Source organism: Sycon ciliatum, chromosome 1 (assembly GCF_964019385.1).
Source record: "Sycon ciliatum chromosome 1, ocSycCili1.1, whole genome shotgun sequence".
Lineage (NCBI taxonomy): Eukaryota > Metazoa > Porifera > Calcarea > Leucosolenida > Sycettidae > Sycon > Sycon ciliatum.
This window is the reverse complement of record NC_088643.1, coordinates 24,078,211-24,100,812: the sequence shown is the minus strand read 5'-3', so window position 1 is coordinate 24,100,812 and position 22,602 is coordinate 24,078,211. Positions and strand designations below refer to the sequence as shown.

The 22,602-nt window shown below is 48.5% G+C and overlaps 2 protein-coding genes and 2 long non-coding RNA genes across 5 annotated transcripts in view; 2 read left to right on the top strand and 2 right to left on the bottom strand.

Annotated features, from left to right (window-relative positions):
• Positions 1–2,490, top strand: part of LOC135819434 (acid phosphatase type 7-like) — a 7,506-nt gene extending 5,016 nt beyond the window's left edge. Inside the window, exons 6-8 of the mRNA XM_065332648.1 lie at positions 1–109; positions 1,059–1,264; positions 1,602–2,490. The exon at positions 1–109 is cut by the window's left edge and continues 92 nt beyond it. Coding sequence (XP_065188720.1) covers positions 1–109; positions 1,059–1,264; positions 1,602–1,783 — 497 coding nt within the window. The 3' untranslated portion in view covers positions 1,784–2,490. The remainder of the gene's footprint in view (positions 110–1,058; positions 1,265–1,601) is intronic.
• A 209-nt stretch (positions 2,491–2,699) lies between these two features.
• Positions 2,700–11,736, bottom strand: LOC135819424 (uncharacterized). Its single transcript, XM_065332638.1, has 5 exons — positions 10,960–11,736; positions 10,133–10,280; positions 9,046–9,174; positions 6,113–6,204; positions 2,700–5,751 (listed from the first exon to the last, which is right to left on the bottom strand). The coding sequence occupies exons 1-5, from the start codon at positions 11,305–11,307 to the stop codon at positions 3,370–3,372; spliced, it is 3,099 nt and encodes a 1,032-aa protein (XP_065188710.1). The 5' UTR covers positions 11,308–11,736; the 3' UTR covers positions 2,700–3,369.
• Positions 11,737–14,296: 2,560 nt separating this feature from the next.
• Positions 14,297–18,351, bottom strand: LOC135819419 (uncharacterized). Its single transcript, XR_010553914.1, has 2 exons — positions 17,110–18,351; positions 14,297–16,353 (listed from the first exon to the last, which is right to left on the bottom strand). It is a non-coding gene; the product is annotated as an uncharacterized LOC135819419 (long non-coding RNA).
• A 39-nt stretch (positions 18,352–18,390) lies between these two features.
• Positions 18,391–22,494, top strand: LOC135819410 (uncharacterized). 2 transcript variants are annotated; one of them, XR_010553912.1, is made up of 5 exons: positions 18,391–18,886; positions 19,000–19,081; positions 19,448–19,502; positions 19,594–19,697; positions 21,928–22,494. It is a non-coding gene; the product is annotated as an uncharacterized LOC135819410 (long non-coding RNA). The 2 variants fall into 2 exon arrangements; XR_010553911.1 differs by lacking the exon at positions 18,391–18,886 and having other exon boundaries at positions 18,910–19,081.
• The last annotated feature ends 108 nt before the right edge of the window (positions 22,495–22,602 follow it).

Genomic DNA, 22,602 nt, shown 5'->3' with positions numbered 1-22,602 from the left:
AGCAGAGAAAGAAGGTGCCGTGGATTGTCGCGTTTGGCCACCGGCCGATGTACTGCTCTAACCTGGACCTGGATGACTGCACAACGCTTAAGTCAGTTGTGCGTGCAAGGTAACACCATACCCGCATTGTACGATATTATAAGTAATTATGGTGAAATCTTAGTAGAACCTGTACCTCTGTGGGCCGTAAAAGCTGTACTTTATACGTATAGCCAAGGTAACGTTGCTGTAACGTTATAGCCAAGGTAACATTGCTGTAACGTTATAGCCAAGGTAACATTGCTGTAACGTTATAGCCAAGGTAACGTTGCTGTAACGCTATAGCCAAGGTAACATTGCTGTAACGTTATAGCCAAGGTAACGTTGCTGTAACGCTATAGCCAAGGTAACGTTTCTGTAACGTTATAGCCAAGGTCTAGTTACTGGTATAGCATGATGGAGGGTCCTCCAAGGCACTGCTTTGTATCCCATAGCTTATAACATCCAGTGGGGTAATTTATACTGAAGTTTCATTGTACGGTCTTTGCAGTACCCCCCCACCAGGCCCTCTCAGCTGTCTTATGTGATATCTACGATGCATGGACACGTACATTGTAGTAGATGTATAGCTTTCGTGTTCTAACATCTCTTACAAAAGTGCCGCCTGTTCAAGCGACTTACTGTTTCAAGACACCACCTAGCCCCTAGGTGCCTATCCCGTTGGCACTAAAGTGTTGCTGAATGTGCGACGATCACCCTGCCGTCAGAAATCGCATGCGTGGAAAGGCTGTGTTAGGAAGGTTACGGTGGTTGCCACGCCAAGCTCGGTTTAACTTTTGTCTTGTTCAAGATGGAATTCACGGTAGTGATATTTCATCGAATGAATTTGTGGCCAGTCACATCACTTCATACCCAGCTGATGGTAGCATCCACATTAATATTATTGTACAGGCACCCAATGAACGCGTTGGGTGGCATTTTTGGCAATGCTCTCATGGTGTCCATAATTATCGTACTCATTCTATATCTCTGTGTGCGGTGTGTGTCCGCTGTACGGTGTGTGCAATCGCGATGGCTAGCCTGGAAGCTCTCTTCTACGAGAAAGGTGTTGACTTCATTGTAGAAGGACACGAGCACTCGTACGAGCGCCTGTGGCCGGTATTCAACGGAAGTGTGCCCCAGGAGAACTACATCAACCCGCGCGCACCCATACATTTCATATCCGGGCAGGCTGGGTGCAATGAAAACTTTGGTGTTTGCGTCGACTGGACGTTTGGACCGAGAGGTGAGTCGCTTCAGTTGTCCAATATTCGCCATTTCCTTTGACATGACAACAAGTAACCTTGCAGTATTATTGTGTGCCGGTGTAGCAGGCACATCAGTGCTGCTACATGCCGGAACATGCATGCACGAGTATTGCTGCTGATGCATGGAGGTTATGCAAAAAAAATGAGTGCCAAACCAGTTGCTTGTGATGTCACCCATACCAAACACCTAAAATGATGATGTAATCATGTAACCTCCTGCACTCATTGCAATAATATGTCATGTGTTCACTCCTGGTGTTGCATGTCACTGTGCTCCTGTGTGCTGCACTGCCGTGACTGGCCCCATGTGCATAGGCGCGTGGTCTGCGTTCCGTTCCTGGCTACCCGGCCTGTACGGCTACGGGAAGCTGAAGGTCATGAACGACACACACGCCGAGTGGACGCAGATATTCGACGTCACAAACCGCTCCGCAGACACCGTCATGATCATTCAGGAGAACCATGGGCCGTTTAGAGGTCCTACAACCAGGCTTTAGAGTGCCATTGCTCTGTCGATTGTCTCCCAGCTGCTTGCCAGCAATCTGATAGGCAACATATGCACTGGATCATTGATCGTGTGGACATGCTGTGAGCTTGTATAATCAATTAATCATCAGATAGCATTTCTTTCTGGCGTCGCAATAACAAGCAGATGAAATACCCTCCGACTGAAACTAACGATTTTTTATAGATGCAAGAATTATATTCGGTATTGATGATCTCTGCGAATGGACGCAAATTGAGTCATTTATTTGCTATTTCGCTTTTAAAACAGTGTCACTGTGCAATATGCATATGTAAAGTCCTATTTGGAAGGCAAAACCCATCCTCCAAGTCCTATAACCGAACTTCTTTCACACCATTAATTTTAGTAATTTTCACCGTGCCGCTAGGAAGTTGAGCATAATCCTATTCTATCCGGCTTGAAATGAATCGATCTTACTAGAGTACGGCATTTCACTTCATCACCAACTTGGCTTCATCTTATGTCACAGCACACCCCCCGCCCCCCCCCCCCCCCCCCCAAGCCTGTACCAATCTACATGTTTACTCCACTATTTCTGTACTTCCCTTTGCATTTCAGAACACGGACAGATTTTTAAATCGCCATGCTATGAACTAACTCACTCGCTCATCCACATTTTACCAATTCATTCACGTCCGCCTGTTATGCAGGGAAAACAAAGGTTCAGCAAAAATCGTGTTCAATCTTTGCCAACATCAGTTTTGACTGGCGGGTTCTGTAACTACTATTTCAAAACAAAACAAAAAACAGCAACCCGACACCACCCAAATGAAACTTACCGATACAGTTGAAAAACAATTGGTAACCATGGACTGTCCCTAATTTTAAAGTCGAGCAGAACACTTCAGGTGTACGAAAATCATTCACTTTCAGCTTTCACATCCCAGTCGATCAGAGAAAACTCCCTTTTAATAGCTGCAACTTTGTAAAACTGAACAATCATAGAAAAAATTCGTTGAATACTGATTCAAGGTGCATGTCCACTTCAAAGCCAAAATTAATGCTCAAAAATCTGAATTGAAACTCTTTGATTGAGAAAACCAATCAAACACTGATCGTGAGGAAAAAAATTGCGAGTACACAAGAATCTCAAATTTACATTTCTCTCCACGAAACTTGTCATAAAAATAAGAAAAAATTGATTGTGAAGATATAGACACCTACTAATATGACCGACACACGCTTCCTAGTCGGACTCAGAAAACTGAGGTGCGCCATTGGCCCGCCAATATTCTCTGAAACATGTGCTGCAAGCTGCATGGAACCATGTGCAGTGCGCAGAAAGTTGCCAACTGCTGCCTATGCAGTTGCAGCTTACTTCGCTGGAAAGATTCAAGAGAGAAAAGCTCGGCAAATCAACTTAACACACAGTTTTTACTAGTAAGCGTAATCATGCACTCTCACTCTTGCAACTCAGTGGTACAGAATATGTAGGTAGACGGCCGCCGATTGCTGACGGCTGCATCAGATTGTGAGTACAGTACCTGAGGAAGCACCTCCAGTCAAGGTGGATATACCATTGCTGGCATTGTAAGGACAGTGACAGGCCTAGCAGAGTCATGTTGCACTATCCTCTGTGCATGTTGACTGCAGTTTATTAGCTGCCGGCCCGCTGAGCCAACACCAGGTGCTCTGCAGGCCAGTACACTCGATGCAGTCTACGAAACGCTCCTCGACGACGGCATCGGGCACAGGTTCCGCGGCACCAGGCGTCGTCATGGTTGCTTTCGGCACATAGCCAACCTCGGCAGCCTCAAAGCAGGTCCTGATCTCCAGGCTCTGGAACCAGTGATCACGCAGAGTAGATGTGCAGTCTAGGACGAAGTCCAGCACGTCGTTACACAGCTTGGCAAGCTGCAGGGAAGTGCACACAGAGCTCTTGCGGAACTCACCTCTCTTCTCACCGGCAAGCTTGTCACGATCCTCCACCGATGAGAGGCTGGCTTCCAGGCTGTTCACCTCTACACTGGCATTCAGGTCTGCAACATCGCTCGTTACGCCCTCCGAAGCCTGATAGCTGGGTGGTGGGTCCGCAGCCTGTTGCTGCAGTGCATCGCACACAAAGATGGAAATACTGCCGCTGCCGGTTTCCTGTATGGTGAGCTGCCAGTCGCCGCTGTCAATCCAGAACTGTGCACTCTCGGTGGACAGGGCGGCACAGTGAGGCTTCCACTTGCGCATCACGTGCACCAGGAAGCGCTGGAAAAAGCCGAACACAGGAAGACTATCCGGGAAGACCAGGTGAAGAGGCGGTACGGTGGTATCGTCATCCGACAACGATGTCGTCCTGTGTTTGTCATCGTTGGTCACGGCACCCGGCACGTACGTGACAACTTCACCGCCCAGCTCATAGCTGGCAGCCAGATCGAAGTCCTCCAGGAGCGAGGTGCCATTCCCAAGCTGGGAATACTGCTCAAAGTACGGGCCGTAGTGAGTAAGCAGCACCTGCTCCATTCGACCCATCTCGTGCAGCGTAACAACATGCTCGACAAGCTTGGAAGGCGATGCCTCGGCCAATGTGCCCAGTACTTTGGCGAGCAAGTTGATCAAGAACGGCGGGTCCAGGAAAATGGTGTTTGCGAGGCAGGGGACCTGGGGAAAGTAGGCAATCCAACCCATGCTGTGGAAGTAGGTCAAGGCACTGGACAGGTCAAACACTTGGTGAATGACATTGCTTGTTACTGCCCTGGCCATCTCCAGGCACTCGCCCTCCACTGACATGAAATAACAGCCAGTGTTGCGGATACTGTGAAAGCTATCCTCGAGCTTGAGCCAGGCAAGTGGTATCATGGAGTTGTTACCCTTCTGGCTCAGCAGGAGACGCGCGGTCAGATCTATCTCCCGCCGCAGGAAGCAGATGGAAGGACAGAGCTCGTCATGGCCAGGCGGCTGCAGGTGAAAGCTTGTGCCGCCCGTGGACGCTCCCGCCTCATGCGGTCCCACGGCCGAATCACGGATCTTCTCCATCAGTGGCAGCAGCGTTACTGCTTGCTGTTTGCCGCCGGTGTTCACCATTGCCGGTTGAATGCCACACACAATGAAAGTTGGCATGGGCTGCTCCTGACCTTCCCAGCTGCAGTGGATGTAGTTGTGAGGCGGCTGCTGGCTGACGATGGTCAGGAGCTGTGAGCGCAGGGTTCTCTCCTGCTCGCTCAGTGCGCCCGCAGCAAGCACAGCAGGTGCCTGCGAGTCAGCTGACAGCGAATCTCCCTCCTTCTTCTCCCCTGCGAGGTTGTATGTGGCAAGATATAGTGCCGTGTGAGAGAGGAATGGCGAGACGATGTTCCACAGGCGGTGTGAGCCGCCAACCTTGCTGATGTGGATTTCAGTGAGATCGGGCTCGGCATCAGCAAGAACACTGACCCCTTCCTTCAGTACCTTCCGCCAAAGGACAGTGACGTTTTGTATAATGCTTTCGGGCATGGCATCACTAAGAGACATGTCCAAGAAGTCATCATCTCCGTCACTCACGTTTGCACTGACAGCAGCGGGAGATGCAGGCGGCTGTGGGCGGTGACTTTGCGAGCCGGGTTGCTGTTTTCTCCTGTCCGTGTCCCGGAACGAGGTACTTAGCCCGGCACGACCACTGGGATCATTAGAACAGTGCTCTCCTTCAGACACCGTTGATATGGTTATGTTACGCAATGGCTGCTGCTGTTGCTGCAGGCGCTGGGACACAGACAAGGAGTCCACGAGCGATACGGATTCATGGAATTTGCGGTCCTTAACCTCACGCACCAACTTATCCACAAGCTGCTGCATGCGATCGTGTGCGAGTCGATTGCTGGCCACTTTGCCGAGTGGTGAGCGCAGGATATCCAACAGTAGCAACCGAGCAACTTCCTGGTCGTGCTGTTCATAGATTCTCTGCGTTGCTTTACGGTGCCCGCAGCTGTTTGCGGCCCAGTTGGTGAACTGTCCTTTCTTGAGGTGGTACACCTGGGTAATGGCACAAAAACAATGCAGAGGGAATTGCAAAACTTCCTTCCTTCAGTTGAAGGAAGGCTGTTCATCATGTCCAACAATAGTACTGTTGTCCATTGCAGTGTTGCAAATGCACTGAGAAAAGGTTTGTGTCACTAATTTCAGACTAAATGCATAGCATGTGTAGCATACCATATGCGCGTGACTGCCGGAGAACCTTCATCATCAACTGTGTTCCACAGTGAAATCTAGCTCCTCGAGTAGCTCAACTCCCTGCCCTCAGCAGCATATCAAGGACTCCTAATGTGTGACATCCCCTCCCCTCCAATACACTCTATGTGCCCCCCCCCCCCCAAGGACAAGGATGTGTGCGTACCATGTCATCAATGAAGTAGGGCTTGTCGGCCATTTTCGGCTGCTCGATTTCTTCCTGTTCGCCCAGCAAGGCCGACCAGAGGTGGTGCTTGCCTGCAAAATCACCCAACAGAGAGCAGAACAGAGCATTGTGAAAGGAAATTGATGTTGTGATAACATAATACTATTAGTTATTTTATACTTCGAGTTGTTGTTTGCACAGCGCAACTTACCTATATTCTTGAGTCCCACATAGTAGTATCGAATTGCCGTTGAAGTTGGGATCATGGAACTGTGGCATGTTGATCTCTAATCCGTTTGTAGCGATATGACTTCTTTCTATTCTGTTCTCTTGTGTTTGGCTTCCTGACTTGCATTTTGGGGTTCCTGTCGTTGTCTTTTTCCTTGTCTTTGTCGTTTTGCTCTACATACATTGTCAACGGTCTGACTGGAGTGCTTGCTGTGTGCGGAGCGTACTATTCCATTACAATTGCATCGGTCGTGCAGCTGATCAGCTTTCAGTGCCATGGAAGTCACAGTAGCAGCACTAGTCTGCCATTCTCTCACTGTTTCGTTTCCCAGCCAGGCATGATTGCACTAAGCAGACGGAGATGAACATGATCGTGACTGTCTGGGGACACTGTTGTGCTTCAGCTCAAGATAGTACATGTATACTGATGTTGTTTGTAGAATATACAAGTTTTCATGTTGTTGTTTGGCACATTGCCAACACTGCGGTCTCGTGCATCCCGCAGTCGCAGGCACTTACAGTCCATTCATCGGAAACAGTCCCTGTTCGGTCACGGAATCTGGACTCCAAAGAAGACTGTATTTATTTCTGTTCTTCGTAACTGAACGAAAACCTCTAGACTAATAGCAAGAGTACATAACCCCCCAGAGTGTGCAACTCCACTATGGGTGCTGTCCCGACAGAATTTCAAGTTGACGTCATTTTGATGATGCAATGCGCACTGTACACGGATTATCAGACGAATCCGGAACCTGTGGTTGAGCGAAGCCGATCGATTCTGTACAAATTATTGCAAAGAAAAACGTGTGATGCGTTGACACCCGTACATATGTTGTAAATCACTGGTGCAAGGAGCATTGCGTCATAAATAATGACGTCAACTTAAAATTCTGTCGGGACAGCAGGGTATGTGGGAGTTGCACACTCTGAGGGGTTATGTACTCTTGCTAATAGTATGCACCAGGGAGTAGTAAAATACAGGGAGGTGACACGCCACTAATCGTGATTTTTGATGGGTGCCTCGCGCTTGTTTTTTTTTCTTTCGCAAAAAAAGATGATCTGCTGAATCAATCTTGAGTATTTGTCGAAGAACTAATTCCGTGAAAAGGTCTATCCATCTCATGGAACAGCATTTGTTTTGCTCTTGTGATGCATCTGTGTCATCGTCATATGGAAAGGTACCACCCTTCCGAAATTCGTCCCGATCGACGGCATGGAGCAATAGAACGAAGGTGATTTCCTTGTGAACAATACGTGTACGATTGGAGATGAAAAGCGAGTGCACCGATTTCGAAGTCGAAAAAATCTCTAGGACACCACACGATCGGCACTAATTTCTCCTCAGTTGTGATCAACCAGTACTTGTCTACCTTCTTTGTGATGATGAGCATTTCATATTATGGTATGCTAGAGATTCGGGAGTTCACTTTTCAGAATGAAATGTTCCTAAGTTTGTCAAGGATTGAAATGCAGGCTACTTCGTCGTAAACAGCTTGTATCGACACAGGAAAAATCTACGGCACGCAGGGATATCTCCCAAAGTGATACCACTCTTGCTGGACTTCCATCCTGACGTAGTGGTAATTATTTGGTCGACTACCAACCTTTGTGAAGGCAGACAATTGTTGGAAATTCTCAGCGCTGAGTTTCTACGGGCTGCAGTAGGAGTCTCTTTGGCGGTAGGTATTTTACTACTCCCTGATCAAGAGAATCCTGATCCGCGCGCGTGTCTACACACTTCGGTACCCATAGTACCCCAATCTCACCCGCCGGGTGAAAACGGTGCTGAGGCAATCGTCAAACTGGCCGTACATGCTCGTGTCACCTCCCTGTATTTTACTACTCCCTGGTATGCACACATCATCTATCGTGCCTTGGCACGGACATACCAACTCTGCTATTGTCCTCTCTCCAGGACAAAAAAACTCTCCTTTCCAAAGTGAAACTGGTACTATAACAAAAAGCCCAGCTGATAAAGCGAACAGACCTACAGCCAATCAGCCAACCAGTTCCGTCACATGATCCGGCAGGTATTGCATGCCATGCATGTACAAGATTAATGCTACGGTACAGACAATCGCATGTCTAGACAGGTCCTAACAGTGTCTAGTCAGTACTAGCATCATGCTCACATGTGCCGGGTCAGCACACAATACATCGACCTAGCAAACGGTAACCTACGGGATCTACTGGAACAGTCCCGCTGGCTTCTGAAAGTCGGATTTGGGCCGAATTGAGGATCAAAAACCCACTTTAAATCTCAATAATCTGGGTTTTGGATCTGCTTCTCAATACATTTTTCCATGGCATACCTGTCCTAATTTTGTAAAACCTGGCTGAATTTCTATTTCCTTGTTCTTGGACTTTTTTGGCCTCAAATGTGGCAAGGAGTAATTGCACGGGTCACACATGTGCAGGATGCACTGTTATTTTCACGAAATCTGCAACTATGTGTGGGAGACGCCAAAAAGGTTAGGGTGCCAGTTTCCAATGAATGGACTGTAAACAGTTCTGTGTAAAGCCCCGGCGCTTTTCATGAACTCCATGAATGATCTTGCCAATCCAGGTGTGCATTAGAGTCGCAAACTCCAGGTTGGGTGTATAATATTATATGCATGTGTGTGTGTGGGGGGGGGGGGGGGTTATGTCACTTAACAGTTACTTGTACGTGCTCAAGCTACTTTAAAAGTCATTTCTACACCTACCCGAGTCCTGGTCACCAATGATGATGATGCGCTGCCGCAGGAGTCGCTTTCGGCCCTGGTACAGCGCATGGCGGTACGCAGCCAGGATCTCTTGCGTATACGGCTGCAGCTCCAACGGCAGGCTAAATTCTGAGCAGAAAGCAAACGGATGAGCATGATCACGATGAATACGGCAGCTGCCTTTCTATGACCACACATTGCCACACAGACAAAGGTGATGCTGACCTCTACTTTCAAGGTACATACGTTTTACTCTGACCATGTACAGATAACTTCCAGCGGTGCACAAAACAACAAAATACAACGGATGTAGGAACAAGGTACAGACATGAACTGAGGCATTTCTGTAAAGTCAGACATAGCGCATCCGTGTTCACGTCCTAATAGGCGAGGGAATTGGATGCCAGTAACTGAGAACAATTGAGAAAAAATGGTTCTGGCTGGTTGGCGAGCCTCTAACGCATGCACTTACGCACACGTACAGCTCTGGAAAGTCGACGCATTCAGCGGGCAGTTCACTCCGGCCTGTCTGGCAGGTTGATGCACGTACATGTACCGTGCTTTTTCTACCACGCAGTCTGTGTGTGTCCCTGGACACATGTTCTAGCATATAGACGCAAGCTCAGTTAAACCACCCCTATGCAACCAATATTTGATCCTTCTTGCCGGGTCGACATGTTCGCATAAGCAAGTCACATCGGCTTTCAAGCAAGTCAGGATCTGCATAGGAAGCACCCTGGACGTACATGTATGTCTATTGTTCCAGAGTCTGTGCAGTGTCCGCTCTGCAACTGTAGGATTTCAAACCAACCTGGTACACCTGTACCTGGCACAAGTCTTGCAACCGGGTCAGAGCCAGGTACTAAGTACATGCTTGCAGCCTGTCACTGACAGATCAGTGTGTACCCCCTTGAAGTACAGAAAAGGTACTCGACATGACTATCATGTATAATCCCAACCGGGTCACAAGTGACCCTGTGTTCATTTTCCAAACGGGTCCAAACACCCCCACAACCGGGTCGCTGACCCAGCTCTGGAGCAGACACTGCTGCGCCATTCTGAGCTGTGCCTACGTGTGTGTACCCACCTCGCTGCTGGATGATCTTCCCCAGCACCTCGCACACCTCAGTGCGCTTTTCCTTGTGAGCAAGGTCCAGCGGCGTGCATCCGTTCTTATCAGTAGACATCAGCTCGGCACGATGCTGCAGCAGCACACCGACGACATTCATACATCCCTGTATAGCAAGCACATAACAACACAGCAGCAGCAGCAACGGCACATAGAGCATGATCAATGGTCAATTCCATCACTCAAGAGATCGAATGCCATCACCAACAGAGGAGTTGCAGTTGTCTGCGTCTATCTCTTAGTTTAGAAAAATAAACCATTTGACAAGCGGTCGGCCATGCCTAGCTCATCCTCGAGTTGTTCTCTGTTGGCAACTCAGACTTGGCAAGCTGCCTGGCAAGCTTGCCACGTCTTACATGGTTGCACACTGGGAGTGGTAAGGTGCAAGGGGGGGGGGGGGTGTATACCGCCCCACGTCTCTATGACTGGCCGTGACTCTACCAATGCATCATCCTGGGTCTGGCCCTCTTCAACGTTTATACATGTGGTGGTGAGAGGAGTGCTCTTTGCCCAGACTTGCAGCTCAGAACGTAAGTCGACGGCAAGATCTACATGACATTGTATAAATCATACAAACTGCGATACCACCCCTGCTCCCACCCAGCGCATGGCTGTGATAAAAGCAACCAACTGCAATTGTTCACCTTCTCGTACTTTGGGGGTTTGTAAGGGCTCCGCAGAAGGCCCGCATGATATGAGCGTAGCTCTGTTAGTGTTAGTGTATATGTATACATGTAGTGTTCATGCGCCATTCCTAAGTTTAGTTAAAAAAAAACAATACATACCGCTTCAGCAGCTATGTGGAGGGCAGTTTGACCAGCTTCGTTTCTCAGATCTACGGGTGCAAAGTCCAGTAACACCTCAACAACATCGTCAAAGCCGCTCTGTGCAGCTCGATGCAAACATGTCTGTCCGAACGTATCCAGAATGCAATAGTCGGCATCGCGCGATAGCAGCATTCGACACACTTTAGCGTGTCGTTTCTCCGCAGCGCACATGAGCGGCGTTCCGCCCCAGTCCGCGCATGGTTCGTTCACGTTTACACTCTGGCTACGCAAACACTTCATGACGGCCTCCTCATCGCCAGTCATGGCAGCGCCTAGCAGGCTGCTGTCTGTACCACCAGCAAACATCGTCGCAAGCTACACTAACTCACTAACTACAACTACAAGTTAACTCGCTAAAATCGCCCACAGGCACAGGCGCTACAGGGCTACATTCTCTGGAGAAATCGTTGCTCATCTGAAGCTTTTGCCTTGGTCAAGACTCAAGACGACGTTCCCGGTTTCCTTTTTTTCAACTGTTGTAACTAACTTGAATGGAGATTGTAGCCAGTAGTAGTAGCGCTCTTGAGAACATCTGTCTTCATACGGAATGAAGTCGACCGGGAAGAAAAACGCGGCACTACAGGTAACGATAGGTACTAACCAAGCTAGGTTGCTGCCAGAGAACAAGACTCCATGCCCAAACCTTTGCTCTTGCAGCCTGGCTATTTTTTGTCGAGCAAGGAGAAAAACCAGCGCGCTGCACATGCATGCAGCGCTTGCGATGCGTGTCCTTTCGGACTCTGGCGAACACGTGTGCTCACTGCTCACTCATTATTCTGCTGCATGCAGCTGGTGGTATGTGGACTGTGTGGTGTACTATCGACCTGATAAGTGATAAACAAGCACATAACAGCGACGCACGTGAGTTATGACTTATGTCTCATGATTATGATGACTCTATGACTAAGAGTCCTGACTCTGGACAGGCTTTTCCGGATTATGCGTTTTTCCTTGGTCTAAAATGGAAATGGAAAGTGTTTTGAAAAACCTCTATAAATCAATTTTTTTTCTAAAGAAAATGCAAAAATTTACCCAAAAAGCACAAAAAATGCCATCGTTGTCATGGTAACAAAATGGGGACAGCTAGTCGCGAAGGACTAAAGGGACCGTCACTTAATTTTTGCCGACTACCCGCCAAAAAAATATTTTCGCTTCACGTGTCAGACACGTCCGCGAGCGCGTATACGCGTACGATCGACTCGCGCGCGCCCGCGCTACCTTTCACGTCAGGCAATCTGTTCACGCCACATGGCTGGATAGCGCCATATAGCGCGTACATGCAAACATGATTGAAGACTTGCAAAATCAATTTTTTTCCAAGTCCAGGCGCTAGGCCTAGGCAGCACTAATCTAGTAATCAGTCTAATGCCTAATGGCGTAATGCCCAGGCAGCTGACTTTATTTTCGGAGAAACACTACTCATTGTAGTAAAAAGTAACAATAGCGATATCATCTAGGAAGGACCGCTACCCTAACGCGAAGGAAAGGCCTTGCGCGGCTGCTCTACGAAGTGTTGAAGAAAGACTCATCAAAGTTTAATAGTTGGTGGACGAACAACTCGCTGGCGCCGGAAAACTTGGCCCCCAACGATGGTGTTTGGTGAATCATCAAGCATAATGTCTTGTAGCAGTGTTCACCGAGGAAGGAGAACGCTCTAGCCGCTGCTGTTGTCCGTTTCATCCATGTTGGGCGTTAGCTGCACCGCGCCTATTGTGTTTTAGTATTCCATGGACACACATTAGCATTCAGAGCGATTGTGGAGCCACAATTTACTTCACACAGCGTTGTATTGTCCACGAGCGCAAACTTCATTATCAGCAGTAACTGTTACTCTTCATCCTACATGTAGACTTGGAGTATACACGGCCTTGTCACGACAGCGACAGCTCTACAGAGTGTTCAAGTGAGAAACATTAATTTCTATTGTTGGTGGACGAATAAATGGCTGGTTCCGAAAAACGCGGCCTGCACCGACGGTGTTTGGTGGATCATCAAACAGGGTGACCAGCAGTGTTCACCGAGGAAGGAGAATGCACTCGCCACCACTCCGAGTCATCCAAGTGGGCGTTAGCTGCGCCGCGCCTATTGTGTTTTAGTATTCCATGGACGCACACTAGCGTTCTCAGCGATTGTGGAGCCACAACATATCTTCATGCGGCGTTGCACTGTCCAAGAGCAGAAACGTCAGCAGTGACCCATCATCATACATGTAGGTTTGGAGTATACACACCATGCGCCAATGGGCCTTGGCACAACAGCGGCAGCTCTACGAAGTGTTCAAGTGAGAAACATTTGTTTCGACTTTTGGTGGACGAACAAATCGTCGGTGCCGAAAAAACGTGGCCTGCGCCGATGGTGTTTGAACCATTGAGGGCTCCGGAAGCAGCAGCTGAGCCAGATCAGCCAGTCTTGCCAACTCTCAGTTGCCGGACTCCGTGCTGCAGCTAGCAGCACTGGCACCAGCCGGAAATATTTTTCCGCCGATACCCGTTACTTCCAGTTCTGTCAAGGGCATGACTGGAATCCATTGCCAGGTGATGACTTTTTACTTTATGTGTTATTTTGCTGCCGAGTTGTTCAGAACTTTTCAGCCCCGATCTGTCCATGTCTACATGTCGGCCATCCGCAAACTTCATGTGGAAGTTGGCTTTACCTACCCGTCAGGCCCAATGACTCTCCTCGCAAGGTTCCTGTCGGGCATCAACAGGTCATCATCGACACAGCGTTATCGCCTGCTGATAACCACTCAACTTCTCAGGGAGATTAGCCGGCATGTTGCCTTTCCACGGATGTGGCACCCTCATGACAAGGCCATGCTAAGGGCAAACTGACTGCTTTATTTTAGCTTTACATTACCGCAGTCAGTCCAGCACAATACGCCAATCGTATTTCACTATTACTCGCGTGTCATAATTGGGGATATGGGCTGCTCCGCCCTATATCCCTGATATGCCAACTAGACGAAAAGTGTGTTCTGAGCCTGTATCGCGTATAATAGGCTCATCGTAAAACAAATAATAAGTCTTAAAAATCAGGGTTCACGTGACACTCGGGCTCCAGCCAAGTTTTCCGCATCCGCAGGAACGCTACCCCCCCCCCCCCCCTCTTGAATCATAGCATAGTGGACTCTGCAATGAACAGATTATGAAACTCCCTGCAGATTTACTACGGTCATTTCTGGTGACTGGTCTTGGGGCACCGTGGAAGCTGTGACTGGTTGCCAAGTTTTGTTTTGTGACTGATCATGGGGCATTTGTGACTACTTCGAAGCACAGCTCTGATTGATCACAGAGTCTTACTGTTGTGAATATTTATATCGATTGAGAAGTCAAGCAGCCACGGGGCGCTGGCCTTGCAGCTGTGAGTATGCATACGGTACATATTCACATGACTCTATTGTATGCTGGACACTGCTGGTCCATTGTTGCAGTGTGTAAGTGAACTGCAGAACCTATTCCGTGATGAAACACCTACTCCTGAAAGACTGAATGTTTGAGCTAATAGTCTTTTACTTCACTCTCATGCTGCTCATATAATTATACCATACGCCAGAAGACCCTAAGTTACAAGTAGTTCTAAGATTTTGTGGACCATGTGACCATGTGGTACTTTCACTCTACAGCCAAGTCAACCTCTTCGTAAACACACAGGGTTTTCCTCAGACACAAGCGAATGGTTTACTCCACTCTGGAGAAGAACACAGTTTGCTCTCTCAAACACCAACCGCAGAAAACTACGGAATGTACTTCAGAAGTAGGAAGTGCAACAACTGCTAGAATATTGAACTGTCGTCCACACAAAACAAATAAAGACAACTGAAAACCAAACACACATGCAACTGCCAACATGCATGTAACAGCAACTGCAAGCCAGAACTACAGACTCCGCGCAGGGAGGAACAGGGGAAACAGAGCTAACGCTTCCGACTCCGAGAGCTTCGAATAGCAGCGGACAAAACAATCCATCAACCTTGCGTGTCACCTTGCGCTACCGCAAACGAACACCTATGGATGCACAGTGCAGCACAGACTCAGTGCATGCACGGTGTAATAACTGGAGTACATGTAAACCGACAACGGTCACCTTGCACCCTATGCAGTAAGTTACATAGGCGGTGCCAACAAAAGAGCAGGGTTCGTGTATCGTGCACACTCCAATGGCACAGCAGAAAATGTTCTCACCAACAGCCACTGCTAGCTGTTTTGTCATCTTGCTGTGCCAAATGATGCTGTATAGACGCGCCAAGCAGAAATGGACTGCTTATGAGCGTGAACAGGCTGGATGGGGTGACTGATGGACTGTCGGAGTTGGCGAACCACAGAAATCGTGTCGCAACTCTGTATGCTGGGTTGGCACTGATTTGTAAAATGGCCTTCTCAGTATCGCAGGTCATGACGATTGGTGGCAGGCAAAATCGTAGAACAATGATGAATTGCCTAATGGCTAGGTCGTTGTTAGTAAGATTGCCTTAATCCTGGATGTCAACACAGTCTAGGTCCCACAGATCTGGGATGGTGCAGGAGTCGGAAGTTGCATCAGTTAGAGAAACGATAGCTGGCATGGCTGCTCATCGGCGTAGCTGAGTGCTTGGAGTGACGTGTTCGGCCAGTCACCACAAAACCGACTGTGGTAGGCAGAAACTGTAGTCCTGGCGGAAGTCCTCTGGTGCTCCACGTCAACTGAGACTCCCAGAGGAAATCTGCACCGATCAAGACGACTGACTATCTTACGGTCAATGGCGATACTGGTTGATGCTGCACTAGCTGCTGTTGCGCTAGATGCTGGTACCTCGTCAGCCACAGGCTGGTCAGCTACTATGTTGGTACTGCTGTCAGATTTCTGTTGAGATTCAGGGCAGATCGTGACATGATGGTGACTCTGATTGGTGACCCATGCGAGAACACACATTACACTTGCGGGTGGCCTTGCACTGAGTTGACCGGTGCCCTGTGCGCAAACACACAAAGCAACGCTTCTGTTCAATCAGTTATTCTTTCCGCTGTGCTACTGTTGTGTATTTCGCGCAGCTCTTGTCCAGGTGAGATCCGCCGCAGAATGCACACCCTCTCATACTGCTGGCATTCCAGTTAACATCAGACCGCTTCCTTCTGGTGAACTTGCATGCGCCTGTCACCAGTGCACCTGCAGAATAGTGAGTGACATCTTCTGCTGTAGTACCGCCTGTGTTTGTGCGGCGCAGAAAGGCGTCTTGCATGATAACATAACGCTTCAGTGCTGTTCTGAAGTCATTCAGTTTCCATTGTGTCCCTGCATCTGAAAAGCCTCGCGATTCGTCCAGTTGAATCAGCATTCGGCATGATCCGTATCTTGGTCACAGCACCGTGTGACGATCTGGTGACATCAGACGGATATAATACACAAGAGACAATTGTGATATTTCTACGCTGTGTTTACTTCAGATACATAATCTAAATAAAAGGGGGGGTTGTCAACCGACAACCGCTCTATTTAGTTGCTTTTCACTCTTTAGATGAAAATTCTTTTATTAATTATGTCGAAAAATTATGCGGTTGTCAGTTGACAACCACCCTTTAATTTACACTGCAGTTGCGTGATGTCCACCACTTTCTGTACATAATCTAAGAGTACTAACAGCCACTGACTTCCAACTACCAAGGGAAAGCAAGCCCAAGCGCAGGAGAACCGTGCGCGCGCGCGCGGGTACGTGACATGTAATATCGTAGTAGAGCTGGCAGGCAAGGCATGATCAGGGGTTCAGGCCCTGCCTGTAAACGCTCTGATTGGCTCAAACCCTGGCAACAATCACGTGACATGTCTGAAAGTACAAGTAGTTGCGATTTATGCTGAAGTTCTAACTAACGGAACACGTGCAGCGCTACACCATGAACTGTGTGGAAACAAAAATAAGTAGAGGAGACACGGGATAACAGACATGAACTCAGGGTCAAACTGATAACTGTGAAACGTGAATGCATGCAGTATATGGAGACAAAACAAAGTCACAGAATTCAGTACGTAACAAGTACTACACACTAACCTCGTACATGAGAATGTCACGACACCACATGAATTAGCTCTTACACCCCACTTATGTTTCAGTCAGTAAGAGTACACATGCGTACTTACGTTGACTCTATTTTATCTGACTTGTCCAACACCATCGTTGTGAGCCTTCGGCACTTGGGAATACACAGGACGGATAAGATAGCAGCAAGAGCATCTCCCCGCTCTGTGAACACAGCTCAGACGCCATGCTTCATGATTGTGTGCCCATGGAATACAAGGACACAATAGACTTGGTGCAGCTAACGAAATGGATGAACGGTCGACGGCCTAAGTGTTCTCCTTCCAAGTTCCTCGATCAACACTGACAGTCACCACATACCATGCTTGATGTTTCAAGCACCATCGGCGCAGGCCACGTTTTTCGGCACCGACGATTTGTTCGTCCACCAAAAGTCGAAACAAATGTTTCTCACTTGAACACTCCATAGAGCTGCCGCTGTTGTGCCAAGGCCCATTGGCGCATGGTGTGTATACTCCAAATCTACATGTATGATGATGGGTCACTGCTGACGTTTCTGCTCTTGGACAGTGCAACGCCGCATGAAGATATGTTGTGGCTCCACAATCGCTGAGAACGCTAGTGTGCGTCCATGGAATACTAAAACACAATAGGCGCGGCGCAGCTAACGCCCACTTGGATGAATCGGAGTGGTGGCGAGTGCATTCTCCTTCCTCGGTGAACACTGCTGGTCACCCTGTTTGATGATCCACCAAACACCATCGGTGCAGGCCGCGTTTTTTCGGAACCAGCCATTTATTCGTCCACCAACAATAGAAATTAATGTTTCTCACTTGAACACTCTGTAGAGCTGTCGCTGTCGTGACAAGGCCGTGTATACTCCAAGTCTACATGTAGGATGAAGAGTAACAGTTACTGCTGATAATGAAGTTTGCGCTCGTGGACAATACAACGCTGTGTGAAGTAAATTGTGGCTCCACAATCGCTCTGAATGCTAATGTGTGTCCATGGAATACTAAAACACAATAGGCGCGGTGCAGCTAACGCCCAACATGGATGAAACGGACAACAGCAGCGGCTAGAGCGTTCTCCTTCCTCGGTGAACACTGCTACAAGACATTATGCTTGATGATTCACCAAACACCATCGTTGGGGGCCAAGTTTTCCGGCGCCAGCGAGTTGTTCGTCCACCAACTATTAAACTTTGATGAGTCTTTCTTCAACACTTCGTAGAGCAGCCGCGCAAGGCCTTTCCTTCGCGTTAGGGTAGCGATCCTTCCTAGATGATATCGCTATTCATTGTTACTTTTTACTACAATGAGTAGTGTTTCTCCGAAAATAAAGTCAGCTGGCTGGGCATTAGGCATTGGAAAGGCTTTCTGTCTAAAGCCTTTCCATACTGGTGCTCGATGTTTTCAGTTTGGGGACACCAAAATTAGTGTACCGCTAAAGACACGTGGTCGACACGTTGTTGACACGTTGTTGACACTTTGTTGACACGTGACCCAATTACCGGCCTACCAAGTGCCTTTGGCGACCGCTAACAGCAACTGTGGAACAGTGCAGTGCCCTTTTTTGGAGCAACGTACGAGTAGTGCCCATGGATTATGACCCCGCGACCCCAATCTACGTGGCGGTCCGCAATTCGCTACTTCATACTGACTGGCGTCCGGCATCGTCCCGAATTTGGCCACAATCTGCTCTCGGGACCCCTATAGGGCTCCCTGACCTGCTCCATCTCCGCCATCGTCAATGTACTGCGCATCCACCCAGGCCAGGACTGCACTTACTTACGAGAAGGAGTATTTGCAAGATGGAACCTGGGAACTGGAAGACGACGAAGAGGAAGCGTGGGAATCCGGCGGCAATGGCTGGGATGTAAGTCCAACATTGCTCGTGCCAGAGTTGCCACTGCTTGCTTATAAGGGAATCATGTGTGTTGCCTTTTTGCCTTTTCCGACGTCCTCCTCCGACTGTACTCCCGATCCCAGGACTGAACTTACGGGAAGGAGTGCTTCCAAGATGGGAGACGAAGAAGAAGAAGCCGCTGAATCCGGCGGCAATGGCTGGGATGTAAGTCCAACATTGCTGGTACTAGAGTTGCCACTGCTTGTTTATAAGGGATTCATGTGTGTTGCCCTTTTTTGCCTTCTCCCATGTTCTCCTCCGACTGTACTGGTGAACGCTGTCACATATGTTGCCCTTTCCAGGCAGTAGAAGGGAGGGGCGGGGGGGGGGGGGGGCAGCACATCCTGGCATCCAGGAATACTAGGCCCTAGGAACTAGGCAATCTGACCTTTCCTCTTACTCCAATAATGGTATGGATGGGGAGTTCTTGAGCATCCTCAGTCTTGTTAGAGTGAACTGTGCAACTCGGCAATCGGTGATAGCAGAGGACCAATGCCGATGGCGATGCTCCTTCCTTTTTCTCTGTCACAGCCTGCGTTCTCGAGAGGAAGCGTTATTTCTGCATTCCAAGAAGGACGGCACAATGGTGAGTGGAACCTCGTGGGTGTGCAGCCTTGCTAGTTGAATTGTAAATCAACCATTCTTCCTGTCTCTGACTTCTTCAATGTCCTCCTCAGTGTCGGACTGTCCGCGTCGCATTGAACTGGTCCGATGAGGCTGCTATTGCACACACAGTGTGGGCACTCCCATACGGGAACTCGGAAGTACTGCTACAGTACAGGTAAGGTGGCCATTGCTTATGTGCGTGCGCCGTTGTTGTCAACTTCTAAGCCAGCTGTACTCCAACCTACATGGAGTTTGAAAGTAGTCAGCTGGCGAACTACAATTGAAGTTTAGACGTTATATGCCGCGGCTTGGTCAGCTTTTTCAGTTTCACAATGCATTGCACTCAGCACCGCTTCTCGGAATATCTTGTCAGGATAGCTGTGGAATGCACCCTCCCCAGTGGGGGGACGGCAAATGTGCTGTTCATTTTTTAGGCTTGCTTTTATGGTACGTACAAATCCCCATTGAAAAGACATAGTGGAGACCAGAAACTGCAAATAGATGTTGGGAACCGCGAAGACCACCCTTCCTTGTCAAGTTCCCTGAGGGTGTGGAGGGGGGGGAGCGGAGGAGGGACATTCCTGCACTGCTTAAAGCACGATTCACAGGAGCATTTTCAGAAATTGCTTGTACATTTGTACCAGTTGTAACCGACAAACGCATTCTCATTGAGCTTTGACTTGAGGCACGTCAGCAAGGCGCTGTTGCATCGCTGACGTCTTGTCGGATTCTGTGAATGGTATTTTGTGCGAGTTTGCATCGCACGCAGAATCGCAGGTCGTGTCGCATTACGCAGCACACTGCCAAATTGCTTCTGTGAATCCCACGTGAATGGGAATTCCAATGGGAATGTAATCCATTGCCAACAGGTGTATTCCCGAGCTGCGCATCATACTGCAAAATTTCTCCTGTACATGCAAATGGATTTCATTGCTCTTCTGTAGTTTGGGAAATTCTCGATTATGATAATAGACCAATCCCGAAAAGATTGTCTGGGTTCGAAAGGGGGCATGTCAACTGAGAGTACACTGTACAACACATACATGGCACTACCTGATCAGCATGCGGCACAGGACGTGGTTGATAGTTCGCGTGTGACTGCGAGGGTAAGTACACGGTTTTCTCGTTAGTTGCATGCAAGAGAGACGATGCGACAGAAAGCAAAGCCCTTTGTAGTTTTCTCTCTCGCACTGGTAATGGTCTGCTGTTGGAGTGGAAATGCTAAGACATAATCCTTGTTTCGCTCTTCTGTGTAGTGTGAAGAGGTCAACGAACATGTAGAGCTCACTGTGAGCGCTGTGGCTCAAAGCGATAGGCCCTAAATCTTATGAGATATTTCGAGTGCTATTGTTTGTTGCGAGCGCTTCGTCTTCGATGAGTCCTGCCTCTTTCCTGGCAGCTGCCCTCCTATAGGATCAACCACGAAGTGACTGTACTCATCTGCCGCCGATCAATGTTATATTGCACAAGAAGATATCGTTTTCGCCAAGCCAGTGCCCCGCCAAAGACCATTGCCGCGTTACACCGTCGGAACGAGTTCATGATGAGAAACATCATTCGCGCGAGCGTGATGAAGAACTATTTCGAAAGACAACATAGTCTTTACCCCCGGGACGACAACTATGTGCACGTCCTGCAAGGGGAGAATGTCACCAGCGACGTCAACGAAGACGACGGCAGTATTTCGGAAACCTGGAGTCAGCGGAGGTCGTCAAGCTCCTCCGCGATCCGCGACCCGGTACATGTACAGTATAGGTGACATGTCGACACGAGCGGACGGAAACACAGCATACACTGTAGTAATGTTGCGAGAGTTTGCGGAAGGAGTCCAAGTCGGGAAATCCATCAGCTCCAAAAGCTACCTGTAGGTGGGCGATGAGACTCCAGCTTCAGACTACAACAGTCAGGACTTGTAAATAGTTGAACTTTGTGAAGCAGCAGATCGAGAAGTTAGTTAGCTGAAATCGTGGCTGTTGCAGTACGTCGGCGCTATGTAGCTTGCATTTTTTACGGAGAGTCGATCGCCATGCGAATGTTTCTCTCCTCACCGAGAGCTATCTGGCCTCCAAACTCCGTCAGGGTCTGCCTAAGGTAACGAAGGTCCTTTGACTAGCTGCTGGCAGGACTCCATCAACTCCTTTAGCTTCAGCTCGGCGAGCAAAAGTCTCTCTCTCCTCCGCCATGAGCTGACACACACAAACTGAATACAAAACGATGCATTTCACACGTGCTGGCTTGCACGCGTGCCCCCTTTCACGAACCCAGACAATCTTTTCGGGATTGGTCTATTCTGCGTGTGTGTGTGTACACCAGCCCTTAACATACATGTAGGTGACCCATTTGTGGTGTCTCATAGCCTACCTCACGACCTTATGCTTTCTTTCTGTATCACTTGTATCTTGCAGGTATATCACCCCGTGACGACCACATCGAAGTCTGAAATTGAAGTGTGAAGATGCTTCAGCAACCCCTTCATATTTTTCCATTGCTTTTATTGTGCTTCTACTGTGCATGTGTGTAACTTGTGGGGTATGCATGTGATGACAATGTATGCCGGTGGCACAGTCAGATTTTGTCAATGCGTGTAACGTACACCTGCATGCTATCGTTGAAAAGGATCTGCCACTTACGATCTTCGGACGAGTATCAGGTCAGCTTGGTTTTGTGTGTGCTGTACCAGATGCTGTTCACTTCTCTATCTGTTGGATATGTGACTTTCTGCAAGTTTCTGGTGTATGGTGGCCACTTCTTTGCTCGTCTTTAAATGACATTACCATAATTCTGTATTCACTGCTTCCATGGTGTGGTCTGCAAACTGCAATCCTTAGGCAAATATCATCACGGTTTGCAATGTTGTGCTTTGGCCGCCAGCTTACCTACACATTGTAGTTGAATTATTTTTGTTTCACAACTGACTTCCTGAAGTATGGTGGCCACTGCTTTCCATGGCATTATACAATGTTCATCAAGAATTTCCTGTTTGGGTTGTGTGTGTGTATGTATGTATGTGTGTGCGTGCCCATGTGTGTGTGTGCCATGTGCATGTGCGTGTTTGTCACAAGGTGTCTGTGTGCGGGGTA

Excerpts from the sequence above, each read along its gene's own strand:
- LOC135819424 (XM_065332638.1), bottom strand. The coding sequence starts at position 11,307 with ATGTTTGCTGGTGGTACAGACAGCAGCCTGCTAGGCGCTGCCATGACT. Across the intron at positions 9,175-10,132 it reads GAAGATCATCCAGCAGCGAG|AATTTAGCCTGCCGTTGGAG; the intron begins GTGGGTACACAC and ends CTTTCTGCTCAG. Across the intron at positions 6,205-9,045 it reads CATTGGTGACCAGGACTCGG|GCAAGCACCACCTCTGGTCG; the intron begins GTAGGTGTAGAA and ends GTGATTTTGCAG.